Below are 18,677 nucleotides of genomic sequence, written 5' to 3'. Positions count from 1 at the left end.
ATTTAATCCTCCATAGGTTTTCTTTGGAGAGCTGATTGAACAATCGTTCAAAGAGTATAGGCAGCTTTTGTAGCTAAATTTACAGGGTAAGAACATTGGGGGCGCTACTGATGTTGTTTACCAGAGTTCCAGCCAAGATTTACATATGTCCTCTCCATCTGTTAGAAGCGCTAATAAGCTCAAGACAGCATTTGATGGTGTTGGATTCATGACTGTCTCACCGACAGCTGCTGTTACTCTTCTGTTCCTCAGTAGTATTAGTACTGTGCGGTTACGTAACTGCCATTAGGAGTTTAATCCTTTTAAGTTTATTCATGGGGTTGGTGTAAAATATGCTCCTAAATTACCTCTCAAATTTCTTTCGTTCTCTGAATTCCTGTTTATCTCTGTCACGGGTCTCATCCTGTTTCATTTATTGATCATCTGCAATTCTGCCGTTTTTAATGTTTTTTCTGTCCGACTTAGATACACCAATGCTGCTAATGCAGATGTGAAAGATATAAAAGAAGGGAAAGAGGGAAAAGAGGGGAAGGAGGAAGTAAAAAAAGATTCAGATGAGAGCCGTTCATTGTCTGTGATGAGCTCGCTCAGCTACAGGAAACGTTCCCACCAGAAGGACTGGAACGGAGGTGCAGGGGATGATAGCTCCCTCTTCAGTGCCCTTCGGGAGCAGCCGGACATGCCTGACAGATTGTCGTTGCGCAAAGCTAAAAGCAAATCCACAGAGAGGCCTCAGACTGGTGATGACCTGGATGACCGAGGTTCAGTGATATCCCAGGCGTACTCTGAGGCTGCCAGTAGGGCCAGGAAAGGTCTAGATCGTCGCTGGACCAAAAGCAGTCCAGAATTTGACAAAGAGTCTATGGTGTCCTCACTTGCCCCGAGCCGTGCTTCCACACGGCGTGGGATAGACCAAGATGATGATGCTCAGTCTGGTGTGAGCAGCTTCAGCTTGCGACGTAGTACTTCTTGGATGGATGACAGTCGCAGTGATTACGGGCCGACAAGTACCAGTATGAGTCGACGATCTAGAAGCCGAAGTCCTGGAAGCACCAGCATTGGCTCACGAATTTCCCTGGCCCGCAGCACCCGACTTAGCGAGTTTGGAGTTCGTTTGAATAATGATGGTGTTGATGATGATGATGATGTTGACTCTGTGAGTGTGGCCGCATACAGTCCACACTCAGTGGGCCGTAGTCTGTCCACTCCCGCCCAGCTACGCTCTTCTGAGAACCCACTGGACACCTCTGACGTTAAACCTGTGAGCCACCGCAACTACCTTGACCCAGAGCTCGAAAAAGCCATTAATGAAGTCCTGAGCTTCAAGCCAATTAAATTTAAACGCCGCAGCTTAGAAGACTCAGGTGAAGAAGAGGAGGGAGGTGGTGATCCAGGAGAGGAAGAAGATAGGAAGAGCATCAAGAGTTTGTTGCAAGACAAGGACGATGAAGGTCTGGGCCTTAGCGGGTCCAGTATGAGACGCTCCACTTCAGGTTTTGCTGTAGATTCTGGACGTTCTGGAAGCTCAATGAGTTCCTTCAGCTCCAAGAGCAGCAAAAAGAAGAACAAGAAGAAGAGCAGGCGCTCTGAGTCTGACAGCTCCTCCAACGAGGGTCATACTCGGCGGCATTCCAGACAGAAAGAAAAGAGAAGATCCAAAAGCTCAAGAAAGAAAGAATCTGGATCGTCCAAGTCTGAATCTGACTCTGAATCATCATCTTCAAGCTCTGCATCAACAGTTTCTTACCGCAGCTCAAACAGCGTGAAGAGAAACCCAGGACAGAAAGACTCCGATGGGGGTCCGGAAAGTCCTGATGAAGAACGACCCCCAAGCAAAAAAGAAATAAAGAAACAGAAGAAGAAAGTGGATAGTCTGGTTATGAAGTATCTCTATAAGCCTGACAGTGATTAAGGATCATTAACAGGTGACCCTGGATGGGCCAGACTGAGGAGTGATTTTTTCAAGAAGCTTCTCTCTAAATGCATGATGTGTTCTGCTGTGTGTTAAACTCTAAACAGTAGTTATATCATTGGATTAACAAGGCATGCCATGACACTGTTGCCTGAACACTGTTTTGGGTTTGAACATCAACAGATTCAAAGTGTGGCCACAAAAAGTACTGTACTAACACACAAATGCTAATCTTGATTTTCCAAGTAGGACATGTTCCTTGTTGCTTCTGAAACAATATACTATCAATCAGATCTTTGTGGTAGGTTTGACTTGAAAAACTTAATGTACCTCCAATTATCAACCATTGATTTTTTGCGGGGCTGCTTATGGAAATGTTGGAAACTTAATAGGAAAGTATGGGGGTAATAAGGGATAAGCTTCAGACTTTTTGTTAATTTGACAGGATTTTTGTTCCAGCATCAACAAAAGTTTTTCTTGGAAATGCATTAAACCACAATTAATGTACATAAAGCTTTAGAGATGCTGGAAGAGTTTAAACTGATAATTGAGCAAGACCTTATTGCAAACAAAGTGGATGTTTTGGAACTACTGTAGATGTGCATGTGTGACCAGTCAGGGACATTAATTCATGACTTTTGTCCTGCTATCTATCTTTGCATGACATTGTGCCCATCTGACCTCTCGCAAGGGACTAGTATTAAGGTGTGGCTATAATCATATCTTTCTGTTTCTAAAACAATCTTTTGGCTGTTTTCCCTCCAGACTCCTACTCTACAGACCACACTCAGTGCATGATGAAGACAACACTGGACCAGAGAATGACACTACACAAACTGAAAGTTCTATCCTTAAAGACAGCAATGGTGATGGTCAACCTTCGGAAAGCGCTGCGTAGATCTGATCTGCTGCTGGCGTGCACTGAAAAGTGCCTGTTTACCTCTCATCTACCCTAGCACTGATTCACTTCGGATTTTTCATAGCCTACAATGGGACTACATTTTATCACTGCAGGTCCACATATATAGTGTGTTTTAGAGTTTAGAGTGTTTTTTTTCTTTTTTGCAGCTGCATGGCACCTGTATTAATTTAGATCACACATGTCTCCATCAACAACCCCTCCAAGAAAATGAAGTAATATATTATGAAAAGGAAATGAGAATCTTTATCTAATTTATGTTTATTTTATTTGGTTAGAGTGTCTGCTTCATGACATTTTGCCTTGAATTTGCTTCAGTGAACTACGTAGTACAGCTTTACTGTAGTTTGCAGTTAATGAAATAGGGTATTTATCTTTCTCCATTTATTTATCTATGAGCTGGTGAACTACTGTTAACCAGAGGAAGTTAATTTAACACTGATTTACTGAATGACTGCATTTTAGTTATAAACTTCTTTTTGACTCAGTTTATTTTCTTGGGGGTGCTTCATGTTTAGGCCTTAAATGACATTTATAACCATTAATTTAAGATAATTTAGTTCCATTTAATTTAACTCTGCCAAAATAAATTATTGATGGGAGTCTAATAATTTCTGATGTGTCTGTGGTTAAGTGTGGTGTGTGCATGTGTAGTGTGTGTGTGTGTGTGTGTGTGTGTCCTCCTGTTTTTCTATGCATTAAATACTTTTATTATGAAGGTACATACAAACAAGAGACTGTTTGTCTGTTCGGTGGCTTATGCAGTAAAAACAAATGATATATAAAAGCAATATATATAAGAAAGTTCTGCATTTGTTTTATTGTAAATAAAACATGTTGATCCAATTTAATGGCTGTGAACTTGATTTATGACAGATATGACTATATGACTTATGACAGCCCTTATACCTGGAAGTTGCATAGAGCCAGGTGACCCAGTCAGCTCTTATCAGTTTTGTGTCATATTCAACAAACTGTTACTTAGCAGACTATGGGAAGTTTGTGGGTATGCCATCTGATCCTGAGATAAAGGTTTAAATGCTATATTACATTATATTATATTATATTATCAGTGACCATGTTCTAATATGAGTGATCAGTCACATGGCAATTACAGCTCAGGTGACTGTGTACTTCAATACTTTCCAAACAACTGATCTCTGGGTATTTTAGATTTCTTTTACCTAGTCCCATCCAAAAGTGCTATGCAAGCTAATGAAAAAGAACATGATACGAGGATGATAGCTTATTTTATCACATACTGTCTGAAACATTATCTTTAAAGGGGTCATATGGCTTTGCTAAAAAGAACATTATTTTGTGTATTTGGTGTTATGCAATGTGTTTATGGGGTTTAGATATCAAAAAACATTATTTTCCACATGCTGTACATTATTGTTGCTCCTCTATGCCCTGCATTTCTGAAACGCATCGATTTTTAAAAAGCCCATCATTCTCAAAAGCGAGGTGTATGCTGATTGGCCAGCTATCCAGTGCGTTGTGATTGGCCAAATGCCTCAAGCGTGTGAGGGAAATGTTACACCCCTTAAAATACTTTGATGCTGTGTGTCCCAGCACGACGAGACAAAACCAATAAAGTTGTAGAAACAACTCGCTATGGTTCAGGAATACAACTTAACCATTTAACCACTTGTGTCCTCTTTTGGAAGGCCAAATAAGGTAGTTTCGCTTTCACAATGAAACACACAGTATCTCGAAGACATGGCACCAGCGGCAGCAACAGTACTACAGCGAGAATAAAAGTTACGCATTCTTTCTTTGTATGAACATTTGGGCAGTGTTATGGCAATCTTCCCACACAGTGACATAGACATTTTTAAACGAAGTGTTTTAAGAAGGCGTGGATGAGTCTTAACTTTTATAAAGAATATCTTTTTGGGTTTGAGACTTAAATCTTTGCAACTTTATTGATCTTATCTATGCACAAACAGCTTTTAATACTCCAAAGAGAAAGAAAAACTTGAAATTGCATCATATGACCCCTTTAAATAAGGAAATTTTGAATTTTGACATACTTAATGAGATCAAAAAGTATTAAAATGGGTCTTATTCAGTTGTGTAAAAGTGGTACTTCCATGTGCAGAAACAGTAGATTCACATTAGGTGCACAAACTTGTTTTAGTGTATATATTATCCTCAGTTACCCTAAGAACAACAGTGGAAATTTGTTGGGTTACTAACTTTTCTTTTTTGTTGAGAAATGTGCCTTGTGTTTTAGGGTTTATATAAACATTGGACCAGCAGAGAAGGAACGCAGTGTGCAAACACAAGAATAACATTTAATCCCTGGAGTCTCCAGGGGGCCCTTAGATAAACAGCGTTGTAGGAACGTACAGGAGAGGCATGCTGGGATTTCCCACTGCTTTGTGTTTGGGCTCATCCACACTATCTGTCTAGTCTGTTCTGATCTGTGTTCACTGATATCATTTGCTCTTCAGTGGAAAAGTTAAACCAGCAGGACACTGGTTTAAACCCTCCCTTCCATTGTCCCATGATTTTCTAGCTGGCAGAAGCTTATGGTGCTTGATTTGATCTGTCCGAGGAAGTGCTGGATGTGTACACTTTTAGAAGACTGCTGTTTTCACTGTAAACCTACATGACATTAACGGGTAATGCATGAGAGCTTGTTATTTTATGACCTGTAGAAATGCATGCTTTGTTTTGGTTGAAGTACAAAGATGATCGATGATGGTCTTCTAGGTACTACTAAAATAATGCAGGTTTTAAACAGTAATGTAACGAATGATAGTCAGACCTTTGTTTTCTTAATTTGACAAGCGCTGTTCAGATCAAAGAGATACCGTTCTACTAAATAGACAAATTGAATGCTTCTTGGCCAATCAGATTAAAGGATAGGAACTAGAGGTCTATGATAGTTATAACCATAAAGTTGTGTATTGTCTTGTTCTGACAGATGATAAGTTGTTTCTGAGGTCTTTTAATATCACATATAAAATTCCTCAACAAGTTTAAACTTATGCTAGAATCCTGTGATTTAACACCCGTCTTTTGCTTTCCACTGATCGCGCAATCCCGAAACTAATTAACATAGCCCTCTGTGGGTTGAGGATGGATTTCTTCTGCTTTAGCTAATGGTCTTTTAATGTGTGCATTGTCATACAAAGTCAATATAAATTTACTTTATTATTCCCCTAATAAACACGCTCTGATCTTCTCACTGTGCGGTTCCTGTTTGGAGCCCCATTGAAGTGTGGGAAATGTGTGTTGTCTGCAGACTGATGTTCCCATTGAGAGGGAAGCAGGAACATCAGGAATCATGATTCAAAGCGGCTAATCGTTTTTTAACAGCTAGCTTTGTTTATAACTGCAGGGTTGGGAGGCATAAACGATTTGCAATATGTGAAAGAATTATTCTTAACTAAAAATACTGCATTTTTATTATTCATGCTTTAATGGTCTCTACAGTGTTGAGATCATTATATAGCTCCCCCCAAAGACTTATGTTTCAGAACGTTAAACTGCTTAAAAGTAAAAAAAATTAATTAACCATTTAATACCAAAGTTCATTAGTAGAGCAGATGGAATGAATTCTGTAGGGTATATATAGACAAATGATCCAACCATAGATTGCCAGACTGTTTCAGAAGCAGTTTACAGAAATTTTGCACAAGATGCAAACTTTATACACTTACTAACTCACGTTGTGCTTAACCCTGGGTTTATTTCCATTCTAAACCGCTTTTAACCAAGTAGAGAAACATTTCACAATTGTAATTTAGTGGTGTTCGCTCAGAGCAAGTCTTGAACCACTTTTGCGGTGCTAACCCCTGCATTTCAGTGAAACATTTCTACAATGTGAACGGATGCAGTTAGAATGTTACTACTATGCTTAGCAACAGACAACCAACCACACACCTCGTATTCATGTGCTTTGGACAGTCATAGAAAAATGGCACGTTGTATCCCCCTACTGCATTTCCTGATTGGAGAAGTGCCACTTTAAAAGACTGAAACGAAAATCAAAGGTAACACTTTAGTTTAGGGACCAACAGTATATTGGCTGTTTATTAGTATTTATAAAGCATATTAATGCCTTTTTCTATATGACAGTATTCTACATCCCTAACCCAATACTTAAACCTTAACAACTACCTTACTAACTATTAATAACTTGCACATTAGAAGTTTATTGAGGCAAAATCTGTAATTAATAGCTCGTTAATAGTGAGAATTGGTCCCCAAAAAGTGTGACCTTAATAAAGTTGTGATACCAATAATACTTATTCATCAGTATGACTGAATGAGCTGTAAATTTTCCTTTATGTTTTATTTTCAGAAGTGAGGAAAATATGCTTGGAATTTGAGGAAAGAGCTCCTTTCAAGTCCACTGCATTATTTTCCACCTTATTTACTTTTTTTCCTTTTTATTCCACTGTAACAATGTGAAAAAAGACAAGATATGCAGTACTGTGCAAGTGAGGTCTGTTCACCTGATTCAATTTACTTGAATTCCTAAAAAAAATCATTGAAATGCACTAAAGATCTCTTGCCTTTCTCCCCAAATTCTCCTGTCTCTCTCCAGGTTTGTTTTCACACAGATGCTTTTAAAATCTAATTGTCTCCCTTTTCACTTCTAATCCCTATAAGCGGTGATTACTGCAATGTTTCTAAGGCAGGTAAATACAATATTTGCTATCTGTCGGAATTACAGAAATCACTTTGAAATATTACCAGAATCAGAATCAGAATCAGAATCAGAATCAGAATGAGCTTTATTGCCAGGTATGTTCACACATACGAGGAATTTGTTTTCGTGACAGAGCTCCGCAGTGCAACATAACAGCGACAGAACAAAAAACACAATAAGGAATAAAAAATACAAAAAAATACAAATAGGTGGGTAAGGATTGACAATATACAAATTGACAATGTATGGCAGGTATATTAAAAAGAGCATTTATGTATGTACATGTATATTATGTGGAAAAATTGTAACTGTACGCTAAGTATGTGTGTTTGGATAAATAAGTGTATGTGTATATAAATATAAGTAGTATAGTGTGTTCCATGTATGTACATGTATATTATGTGCAAAAGATTTACGTGTACGCTAAGTATGTGTGTTGGATAAAAAGTGTAGTGTATATAAATATAAATAGTGTAGTGTGTCCCACAGTTATTATCAGCTGTTCATAAGATGGATTGTCTGAGGGAAGAAACTGTTCCTGTGTCTGGTCGTTCTGGTGCTCAGTGCTCTGTAGCGTCGACCAGATGGCAACAGTTCAAAGAGGGAGTGTGCTGGATGTGAGGGGTCCAGAGTGATTTTAACAGCCCTTTTGCTCACTCTGGATAAGTACAGTTCTTGAATAGATGGGAGGGTTGTACCGATAATTCGCTCAGCAGTCTGGACTACCCTCTGTAGTCTTCTGAGGTCCGATTTAGAAGCTGAGCTGAACCAGACAGCTACTGAAGTGCAGAGGATGGATTCGATGATGGTGGAGTAGAACTGTTTCAGCAGATCCTGTGGCAGGTTAAACTTCCTCAGCTGGCGAAGGAAGTACAACCTCTAAGTCAATGTGAATGTCCCACTTCAGGTCCTGAGAGATAGTGGTGCCCAGGAACCTGAATGACTCCACTGCAGTCACAGTGCTGTTCATGATGGTGAGTGGGGGGAGTGCAAGGGGGTTTCTCCTGAAGTCCACGATCATCTCCACTGTTTTGAGCGTGTTAAGCTCCAGGTTGTTGAGACTGCACCAGACAGCCAGCTCTTTAACCTCCTGTCTGTAAGCAGACTCGTCACCGTCCTGAATGAGGCCGATGAGTGTGGTGTCATCTGCAAACTTCAGGAGCTTGACAGAGGGGTCCTTAGATGTGCAGTCATTAGTGTACAGGGAGAAGAGCAGTGGGGAGAGAACACAGCCCTGGGGAGCTCCGGTGCTGATTGTACGGGTGCTGGATGTGTATTTTCCCAGCCTCACTAGCTGCTGCCTGTCTGTCAGGAAGCTGTTGATCCACTGACAGACGGAGGTGGGCACGGAGAGCTGAGTTAGTTTGGGCAGGAGGAGGTTTGGGATGATCGTGTTGATCATTTACCACTCAATGTTCCAGTTAATAAACGTCTATGATTAAGACTATACGTAATTTAGATATAAATTTAGATATAATTTAGATATAAATTTAGATATTAATGTTAAATATCTACAGTGATATTTAACAAGTCTATAATATTCCTTTGGAAATAATCAAGCTTTTGGAGTTATTCATGGTCTGCTGTAGCGATTTGTAAAATGCCTTTAAATGTTTACGTTTCCTTTTAATGTTCAGTGAATAAAAGTGAGTAGATTAATGTCTCCTCATTGTACCTATTTTGGAAAATATTTATTATTCTGTTCGTACAGCAAATGTAATTGTTCACCAGAACTGACAGGAGCTGGGAAACATTGAAGCGGTCTTTGCGTCTGTCGCAGTGTTATTGTAGATTTGCCGTGTAGAACACAGAGACATAAACCTTGACTCTCTGCGACCTATTCAAACTGCTGACGAAATGTTTCAGTCAGATCCGGTCCAGCCCTGCTGCCAACAATTTCCCATAAAGATCAGCTAATAAAAAAGCTGTTAAGATGGTTCCAATAGACGTACTCTTAAATAATAAAACCTGCATTTTCTCAGAGCTTAAATGAGACATTTCATAGCTCCTTTTCAACAGAATCTCCTCCAGCCCAGCAATCATGTAGTGCAATAGAGTGAGATTTCTGATGGTGTGAAGGTCAGTGGCAGTGTAATAGAGCATCATTTTTGTTTGGTAAGTGAATTATCAGTGCTGTGCAATAAATCACTGGGGACTCATTTTACTAATGCAAATCAAACAGTCCGAATCACCTCTGACCTTTATAAGGCCTGGTAATTGTTTGAGGAAAGGTCATATATTCTACTTCCGGGGGTCATTTGGCAGCTGAGCAACTGCCGTTAGCTTTCTGGCTTCATGGTTTATAGATCACCTAGGTTGTAAGTAATATAGTAATATTCATTTGTCTCTATATGCATTAAAATGATGGAACTGAATCAGTTTTATTTACTTCATAACTGTTGGCTATTAATAATTTACTTTATGCATAAAATACAGTTTATTTGAAGTTTATTGCAAAATATTTAATCATAACATATATTCGTTGGCTGAACGGGAGATGAAATGATATACAGAATTCTATAACATTGTGAAACATCTCAGTTGTATGTTATCGCTAACAGTCAATAAGAAAATTAATGCAATTTTTTTTTGTACAACCAGGATGACAACAGAAAATGAATAATGCTGCATCAAACTGCAGACAGAGATGTAATCAGAGCTCTGGGATTCTTTGTTTCCTCTGTGATCTGTGATACTGCAGATTGTTTTGTTGTGCAGCTTTGTGCGACACCTTCCACACAACTGTCACAGAAGATGCTGAGAAGTTCGTTTTTACACACTCAAGAGATGTTATTACAAGAGAATTATGTGAACTTTTGTTTGGAGCTCTGTTACCTGCTCCCTGCATTAGTGAATGTGAGAATGGTTTATTTGACATTATTACGATAAAAAATATTTAAGATAGTGCTTATCAAATATGCAAATGTGTGACTTGCTATGTTATTCTCTTGCTTCCATTGATACATAAGATCACGATGCTGGTTAGAATGATGATAAGATGTAAAATAAATGCATAAATAAATGTATATACCATTCAAAGGTTTGAAGTCGATGGGATCTTTTTAATAATTTTTTTTGCATGTCTTTAAAAGAAGTTTCTTATGCTCACAAAGACTGCATTTGTTTGATTAAAAATACAGTAAAAACGGTAATTTTGTGAAATATTATTATAATTTAAAATAACTTTACTGCAATTTATTTTATATATTTTAAATGATAATTTATTCCTGTGATAAAAAGCTGAATTTTTAGCAGTCATTTTTTTACAGTTTTCAGTGCCCCCCCGATAGTTAATTTGGTCTTCAAGAAACATTTTTTATTATTATCAATTTTGAAAATAGTGGATTCTTTATTTTTTAATGACTAGAAAGTTCAAACGTACAGCATTTATTTGATATTGAAATCTTTTATAACATCATGTCTTTACTGTCACTTTTTAACAATTGAATGCATGCTTGCTTTAAAAAAAAAAGGTAATAACTTCATATTTTTGAATTGTTTTGTTTTCTCCCAATTACTACATGGACATAAAAGGCACTAAAACTGCATTTGAGATAATTAGAGATGTAGTATAGCAACAGGACACTGCCACCACTGCTTGAAATGTCACGTCAAGTACCCATTTTCTGTTAAAATGACTTATTAGCAGTCTAAGCTTTGGTCCCGGCCTCATGAATATTAATATTACCACCCCGACATGCAAACAAAGTAATGTTTGTTCTTGCCTGATGAATAATTTACTTGGTCTTAGTAATGGCCACAGGTGTGCGAGCATGTCCTCAAATGCGAAATAAAAGCTTTTTTTAAATCACGGTTTAAACCTGTGGGTCAGACTGTACCAGTTTCTTCCTGAGGTGAAATCCTTTGTGTAAAAGCATAAAACTCTGTTATATAATCTCATGCTGATACGATCTCAGCAGCCATTCTACAAAAGCACCTAATCCCAAAACATGATGTATAATGTCATAAAAGACAGAGTTCAAGTATGCTTAATCTCAAATGTATTGCTTGTTTAGCTTGACATAATTGACTTCATACTCTGAAAAAACAGAATAAGGTTAAACGGATTGTGTGGGTCAAGTCTCACATTTTGGGGTACAAATGTGGAAGGTGTTCATCTTTATAGACTGTAATACTGTATTCTTGGTCTCAGTCATCTCTGTCATCATTCACATGGATATATGAAGGTCACAGGAATTGTGAGATGACTGCGAGTGGGAGGAGAAGACCACACAGGTTGTACGTGATATTGAAGAAACCTTGGAAGGATGTATTTTTATTATCTGAAAACACATGATCTTATTCATGCTGTTTCTGCAGCCATTAAGATAAGACTGTTTCAGAAACATCGGCTGCTACTGAGATGCACAGCAATGGTAAAAGATCCCTCTCAGGTTTTATTTGCATCCTCCCTGCATACAGTTGATGCAGAGCGCTTGGGTATGAAATACATTGCTTCTGCTCATGTAGACAGAATGACTTCATCATTACAGGCAGAGCTGTCCAGTTCTGAGTGGAAATGTTTTCAGAGAGAAAGGCTCATTTAGCAGAACAGAGGGAGGCCGTGACATCAGCAGACTGAGACAAAAATATCTGGCAGCTGCGAAAGGCTTGGTGCCTGAATCGCACTTTTCACAGCAGTTTTGATCAAATCCTCCGACAGGCACACATATACTCAAGTAGATCTACATTTAAGATGTGAATTTCATATTTCATCTTTCATTCACTGAAAGTGGCATTTAAATGCTACAGATTACATATATCATTAAGAAATTATAAAAAAAAAATTAAGTTACTATATATATATATATATATATATATATATATATATATAACAATTTGAATAAGTACCTGCTCTTTTCCAGTATGTTTAGTTATTGTAATTGTTAAAAATAAAAAATCTAGTTACTAATGCAGTTTTATTATGGCCGGACCTGATACTCTCATTACTATGGACACAATAAATCTTACTCCCAATATGAGAGGCTATAGATTAATTTCTCAGTAACAATATCTAAACAGCTGTTTAGTCAGCATCCCATCCAAATGAATTTAGAGCCTGTGATGATCGCTTCATTGCCTCAACACATTGGTCAGTCTATTTCACAGCCTTGATTTTCATTAGCTAAGCAGACAGACAGCAGTGCTGCCTGGGTGAATTACAAGCATTAAAAAAAACACACACTGTCTTGCCAAATATACAGCACAGCATGTAAAATAGAGCCAGAAAAACCTGATGTTGTTTCTATATTTTTTTATTCTTCTGTTTTTATTTTTGTTTTTATTGTAGTTTAGGAGATGCACAGTTGCTCCAAAACTATTTGGAAACTTTGGACAATTTGTTGAAAATTTAATTAAAAGTGTACTCACCCTCAGGCCATCCAAGATGTATACGGGTTAAAATGTGAGCCCTCTATCCATAATATTGCTTTCTCCAGTGAAACAGTTGTCTTCTCTGAATCTGGAGGGGCGGGGGGGGGGGGGGGAAGAAAACACATTGTGTACATTGAGAACAGTCCAAAACAGTTCTAAACAAACATGCTGGTGGAATTTGATGTGAAAGGACAGTGGGGGACAAACTTTTTCACTTAAGAAAATTTTATTATGTATTCTGGCCAAAACTGATGCCTTAATAATAGATTTGTTTTTTCCAAACATACAGACTACTTGTGGATTATTGTGATGTTTTTATCAGCTGTTTAGCTTCTCATTCTGACGGCACCCATTCACTGAAGAGGATCCATGGGTAAGCAAGTGATGTAATGCTAAATTTCTCCAAATCTGTTCAGATGAACAAACATACTCATCTATATCCTGGATGGCCTGAGGGTAAGTACGTCTTAATCAAATTTTCATTTTTAGGTAACTATTCATTTAACCCCCCTTTAACCCCCACTGTGTGCATTGCAATAGATATAACAAAATATAAAATCAAGTAGCATCTGCAAATAAATTATTTTCTAAGAAATTATACTAAACTACACGTACCTTTTTTTCTAAATAAACCATGAAATAAAAAATGGGAAATTTAAAACACAACAATGTTTCCTTTAAAAAACATTGTTTTAACCAACTTAGCCCACTCACACACTGTACCTTCCCCCAACCTTTCAAATGTCTGTATCCCCCAGGGTTATGTTTAAATTAGAACTTATACTCATTACATTAAGACATTAATCATGTATCTGATGTAATTCTCTTCAGCCTCTCCGCACACAAAAGCAGCTGCTCTAAATAAGCCCAATTCTACTTGATGAAAGCCAGGCTGCTGTCCAAAGTGTCCAGGCGCGCCGAGGTTGACTGGAGCTGTCCGTGGTGCTGAAGCTTCACCGTGCAATCCGCTTATAACAGTCCGTGAGTCGAGATCTCTCTGCGTTACTGCCGGAGCTCTGCGCGATTCAGACACGAGTAGCCCATATGCTTACAAGACCTTACGGACGTTTTATTTGACATTCGAGTGATTCTCACTGCATTGTTTAACACAAGGACAAATTGTAGTGTGTTCTGACGAGTCGTTTCATTATGCGTGTAAGGATCGAGCACCAAACGAACTGGCTCTTTCTGCTTCTCATTCTGAGTCTTTCAGTGATTCACACGCGTTGTCAAGGTGAGTATTTATTTTTAAGTAGGCTACTTAAATCTACTAATGCTGCTGTATGTAACAGAGTGAGATAGGCTATTCATCTTGGGCACAATGAATAACTGGGTTTGTAGCCTACTGTCTGTGGCTTTACTCGTAAAGGTTTTCTCCACACACACACACATACAATTTAAGTACAATAACAAATTACGAATATGTGTCGAGGCAGTTTAGGATATTTTCAGACATTTACTTTTGACGTGTTGTTTAACTCAAATATCGCAGGAATGCATGAACTTCATCTGTAGAGTGTTGTGAGAAAGTAAGCGGCTGTTCGACGCGATAATGCGTTAAAAGCAGACGCAGAGCTACAAAATGGGGTGCAACTGCAGGAGTGTCTCTCTTACAAATAATAACTTGAACATAAAAGTTACAAGTGTGTCTTGACAGCACTTTTTTAAACAAATAAGATGCCAGAGAAAAAAAAGTCGCGTTAATCTGTGGTAGTAACCATAGAAACAGTACGCTTCACTATGATGCGATCGACGGAAATATCGGACGGAATGTAAACGAAGCACGACGAGAATTTATATAACTTCACAATTATAGCTAACCGTTTGCGTTGCTGAACTGTATTCCGCTTCGAAAATTTGATATTATAGCCTACCGAATCAGTGGCCTCAATTTGAACCAATATATCGGCGAAGTGTTACAGCGGGACAGAATGATTGTGCTGTGAGTCTCAGCAGCACAATATAATTACACTAATCCTGAAGATCAGATTATCACCGTCCCGAACGGACCTGTTTTTGAAACTAGCAAAGTTGTGTTGTTTTGACCAACAGACAGTAGGCTACTTATTCAGGTCATTTGAACAGTTACGCATAGACTACAGATGGAAGAGTTCGTATATATGTGTGTGTATAATAAAACTGCTTCATAAGTCAGTTGTTGTCTATATTTTGCTGTATTTAATTTAGTGACAAGCATGTTTGGTGGCTATATGTTTTGTTGGGATAATGAGATGCAGCCATCCTGCATTATCCTGTGGGCTCATGTTTGCTTTATAAGTACAAATTCTGCTGATTTTCGTTGCTTCTTTCATTGAGACAGCTGAAAATGCGCAAATGAACTTTAAAATTAATAAAAGATGCACTCGGTTAAATAATAAATGATAATTTATGCAAGATTTTAAAAATGACAGAACGCCAGGAATTTTTTTTTAAATAAACATAATAGAGTTGTTTAAAGCTGTCTAAATTAATGCTGCTTTGTTCTTTGTAGTAAAGTGCAGAAACATCTACTGTACACTATATCATTAAAAAAGGACATGTCAGAGGATATTTTTGTGTTTATTAATCTTGGTAAATCTTGTTGCACATTTTGGTATTCATCACATTGATTCGGCTATTAGCAGGAATAATGAGCTATTACTACTGTAAACTGTGCATGTGTTTCTTCATTGCAAATCATACTGTACTCTGTGTAGAGTCCTCCATCAGTGGTTTCTTTTTAATGTGGTTTCATGATATTTAAAAGTGGTGGTGCATACAGTTAATGTCACTGTATGAAGACTTTTTGAGCTCTGAATGAAAGTTTTATGAGAAGCATTTGAGAGTGAAAGAGTCTTTTAGGCAGCCAGAGGGAAATTTATTTCTATTTCATACAGAGGTATGTGAAGTAATTTTGAAGTGTGCAGCTAGGTCTTTCAAAAGGTCTATTTCTGAATTCATTTCGCCATAGCTTTCTTATCAGATCCTTTCATAATTCTGTGCAGACTCCTCTCATATTCTGGCTATTCAAAAACAGAAGCATGGAAACAATCTGATGGTTTCAGTTTCTGCCTTTCATACCTCTGATTTCAGGGGAGGGTCTGAAAATGTTCAACACCTGTTTTTTGGATTGCCGGTGATTAGCTTGATCAAGGGCTATTCAGAAGCTGCTAGTTGACATAATTAGTCTGGCGCTTTGTCAGATTATGGCTTGTAAATGAGTCATTATGGCAGAATGCTCTCTAATATCCTCATGCTGTCTGAACTCTGCAGGTGATGCAGAGATGCTAACTGCCTTTTGCTGTCTCTCACAGAAAACGAAATGATCAGAGTGTTTTGGGCTCTTCCAAGATAACTTTTTCTCCGGTGATGGTTTATGTACTTACATGTGTTTCTAGTTTCAAAAGAAAAAACAGAGGAACCAATCAAACCATGATTCTTGGTTCAAAATCGTGGCTGATATTACTTTCAGTTCATTCATCAAATACAAATCAGAGGTTAAATGAATAGTTTACCCAAAAATGAAAATTTGCTTAGAGTTAACTCACCCTCAGGCTATCAAAGATGTAGATGTATTTGTTTTTTCATCGAAACAGATTTGGAGCAATTTATCATTACGTCACTTGCTCATCAATGGATCCTCTGCAGTGAATGGGTGTTATCAGAATGAGTCCAAACAGCTGATAAAACATCACAATAATCTAATACTAATCCAGATGACTTTAAATAACATCCTGTGAAGTGTAAAGCTCCACATTTGAAGTAAATCAAATCATTGGTTCAGGTCCGTAATCCAGGTACAAGTCATCTCAACTGTGTCACGACAGGAAAATTTACAGAACAAGCCCTTTTTACAAGTGAAAAAAGTCTAGTTCTGAACAAATATTTCAATGAATTTTTATGTGAGAGGATAATAGCCTTTTTCATTGGAGGAAGCATTATTATGGATTATAAATTTAAATCATAATGATGGATTTGTTTATTACAAACATGCAGATGTTCACTTCACAAGGTATTTATTAATGGACTGGAGCCATGTGGATTACTTGTGGACCATTTTGATTGGCTGTTTGGACTCTCATTCTGACGGCACCCATTCACTGCAGAGGATCCATTGGTGAACAAATTGTTGATAAATAAACCTAACTACATCTAGGATGGCCTGAAGTTGAGTAATTTTTCAGCAGATTTTCATTTTGTGTGCACTATTCCTTTAAGTTGGTTGCATTGCATTGTGGCAATAGCAGGCTCGTCTCAGGTGGTGTTTCCATCTAAAGAAAGATGGCAGATTATAGAAGACAGCTTTTCATCTGTGTGTGACAATGTAAATCCCTTAAAGTCTGCCATACACATTTCCTTTTGTGTTAAAATGACATTTAAAACACTTTATTTAATCGGCATGCTGTGATGGTTCATGTATTGATTTCAAGTGTTTTCATTTTAGCCTAAAGGGCGGCGACATCAACTTCCTGGGCATCAATACCCACTGATGCTTTTGAAAGCACAAAGCTGAGGCTCTTTACATGCCAGACACCTGCAGCCACACAACCATTAAATTGGTATATTTAAGAGGAAGAAGTTGACATTTTGACTTTTAAAATGCCACAAGTTCACTGACCTCCTAATCCCCCTCTTGTTATGTGTGACATTTCATTATTTAGTATCCTGAAGGTTTCCTTGGCCTCTGATTCGAATGCATTTTTCACGCACACAGACACTAAATAAGGATTTTTTAATGAAGGTTAAAAATGGACTCTGATTGAATGGTTCTGATTTAACTGTCTTCATAGCATTTTTAAATGCTTTTTTTTATTTTCCTGTTTATATTTGAAGAAATGTCAAATTTGAGTTCTCTAATGGCATTTAGTGAAACAGAAAAAACAAGCTTTTTAAGCAATGAAAAACAGCTATGCTCTTTGAGCTGTTGGCATATTTCCCATATGCCTCCATGAAGATGTTTGAGAGAGTTGTGACCAGTCTGTGATGTGCCCTCAAATGTCACCCTGTAGTATGTTAAAGGAAATATCTGATTCATGACATATCAAACATTTCTCCAACTTTCAAGCCTTGATTTCAACTTTTAAAGCCATTTACAACAAATCTCTGCCTCTTAAGGTACAGTACAGGTATATTCTATTTTTATTTTATTTAATTTGTATTATTTCTGCCCCAAGCTTTGGTTAATCTCTCGAGTCCCGACTTAGATAGACATCTTTAGAGTTTGTATAATTATATGTCAATTTAATTGCATTTTGTGATATTAATGAGAGTTTGATAAAATATTAAGTGGATGTCTATCCTGTATATGAATTATCTGAGGTTTTCGGCCAATGCTGAGAGACATTGTCTGGTAACACGACTGATCAATGTCTTTAAATAAAGTGGCTAAGGTGTCTGTAGATCCCTTGAGCTCATTTGTCAAATAAGAGACTCTGTGTTTTGGCAGGGTCAGAGCAGAGGACACTGGTCTCTCAAAGGCTCCAGGACAAACAGACTTTTCATGGTGTCCTTCTGCTTCTGCATTCAGACGCCACTGTATTTGAAAGGGCTGCTGCAATCGATGCCATCTGAATTCTGCATCAGAGACTGTCTGTCATGCTGTAATAAATGCACTGTTGATCTTCTTCAGTTTGAGACTCTTCTCCCTGTGTTCTTCCTTTAGAGGCAGACACACAGATAACTGATTGAATTTTTTTCTTGTTATCACTTTAAGTGCTACAAACTTGAATTTCTCTCAGATCTGATGACAGGAAGCTTGCAAATCGGAAACTAAATCTTCTGAAGTGTTGTTCTAGCACCCTGGGAATATGTAAACCAGTAGGACT

General features: G+C 37.8%; 2 protein-coding genes across 7 annotated transcripts in view; both read left to right on the top strand.

The window, feature by feature from the left end:
• Positions 1 to 2,809, top strand: part of myo18aa (myosin XVIIIAa) — a 40,323-nt gene extending 37,514 nt beyond the window's left edge. For all 5 annotated transcript variants that reach the window (XM_059539883.1, XM_059539882.1, XM_059539880.1 and 2 more), the window contains 2 exons: positions 466 to 1,925; positions 2,678 to 2,809. In XM_059539883.1, the coding sequence (XP_059395866.1) occupies positions 466 to 1,912 (1,447 nt within the window). In that variant the 3' untranslated portion in view covers positions 1,913 to 1,925; positions 2,678 to 2,809. The remainder of the gene's footprint in view (positions 1 to 465; positions 1,926 to 2,677) is intronic.
• Positions 2,810 to 13,618: 10,809 nt separating this feature from the next.
• sez6a (seizure related 6 homolog a) overlaps positions 13,619 to 18,677 on the top strand; it is a 34,468-nt gene continuing 29,409 nt past the window's right edge. The window contains exon 1 of one of the 2 annotated variants that reach the window (XM_059539257.1): positions 13,619 to 14,107. In XM_059539257.1, the coding sequence (XP_059395240.1) occupies positions 14,023 to 14,107 (85 nt within the window). In that variant the 5' untranslated portion in view covers positions 13,619 to 14,022. The remainder of the gene's footprint in view (positions 14,108 to 18,677) is intronic. The other variant, XM_059539256.1, reaches the window with a different exon arrangement.

This window comes from Carassius carassius, chromosome 45, assembly GCF_963082965.1.
Source record: "Carassius carassius chromosome 45, fCarCar2.1, whole genome shotgun sequence".
NCBI lineage: Eukaryota > Metazoa > Chordata > Actinopteri > Cypriniformes > Cyprinidae > Carassius > Carassius carassius.
The sequence above is the reverse complement of the archived record's forward strand: the minus strand, read 5'-3'. Positions and strand labels throughout refer to the sequence as shown.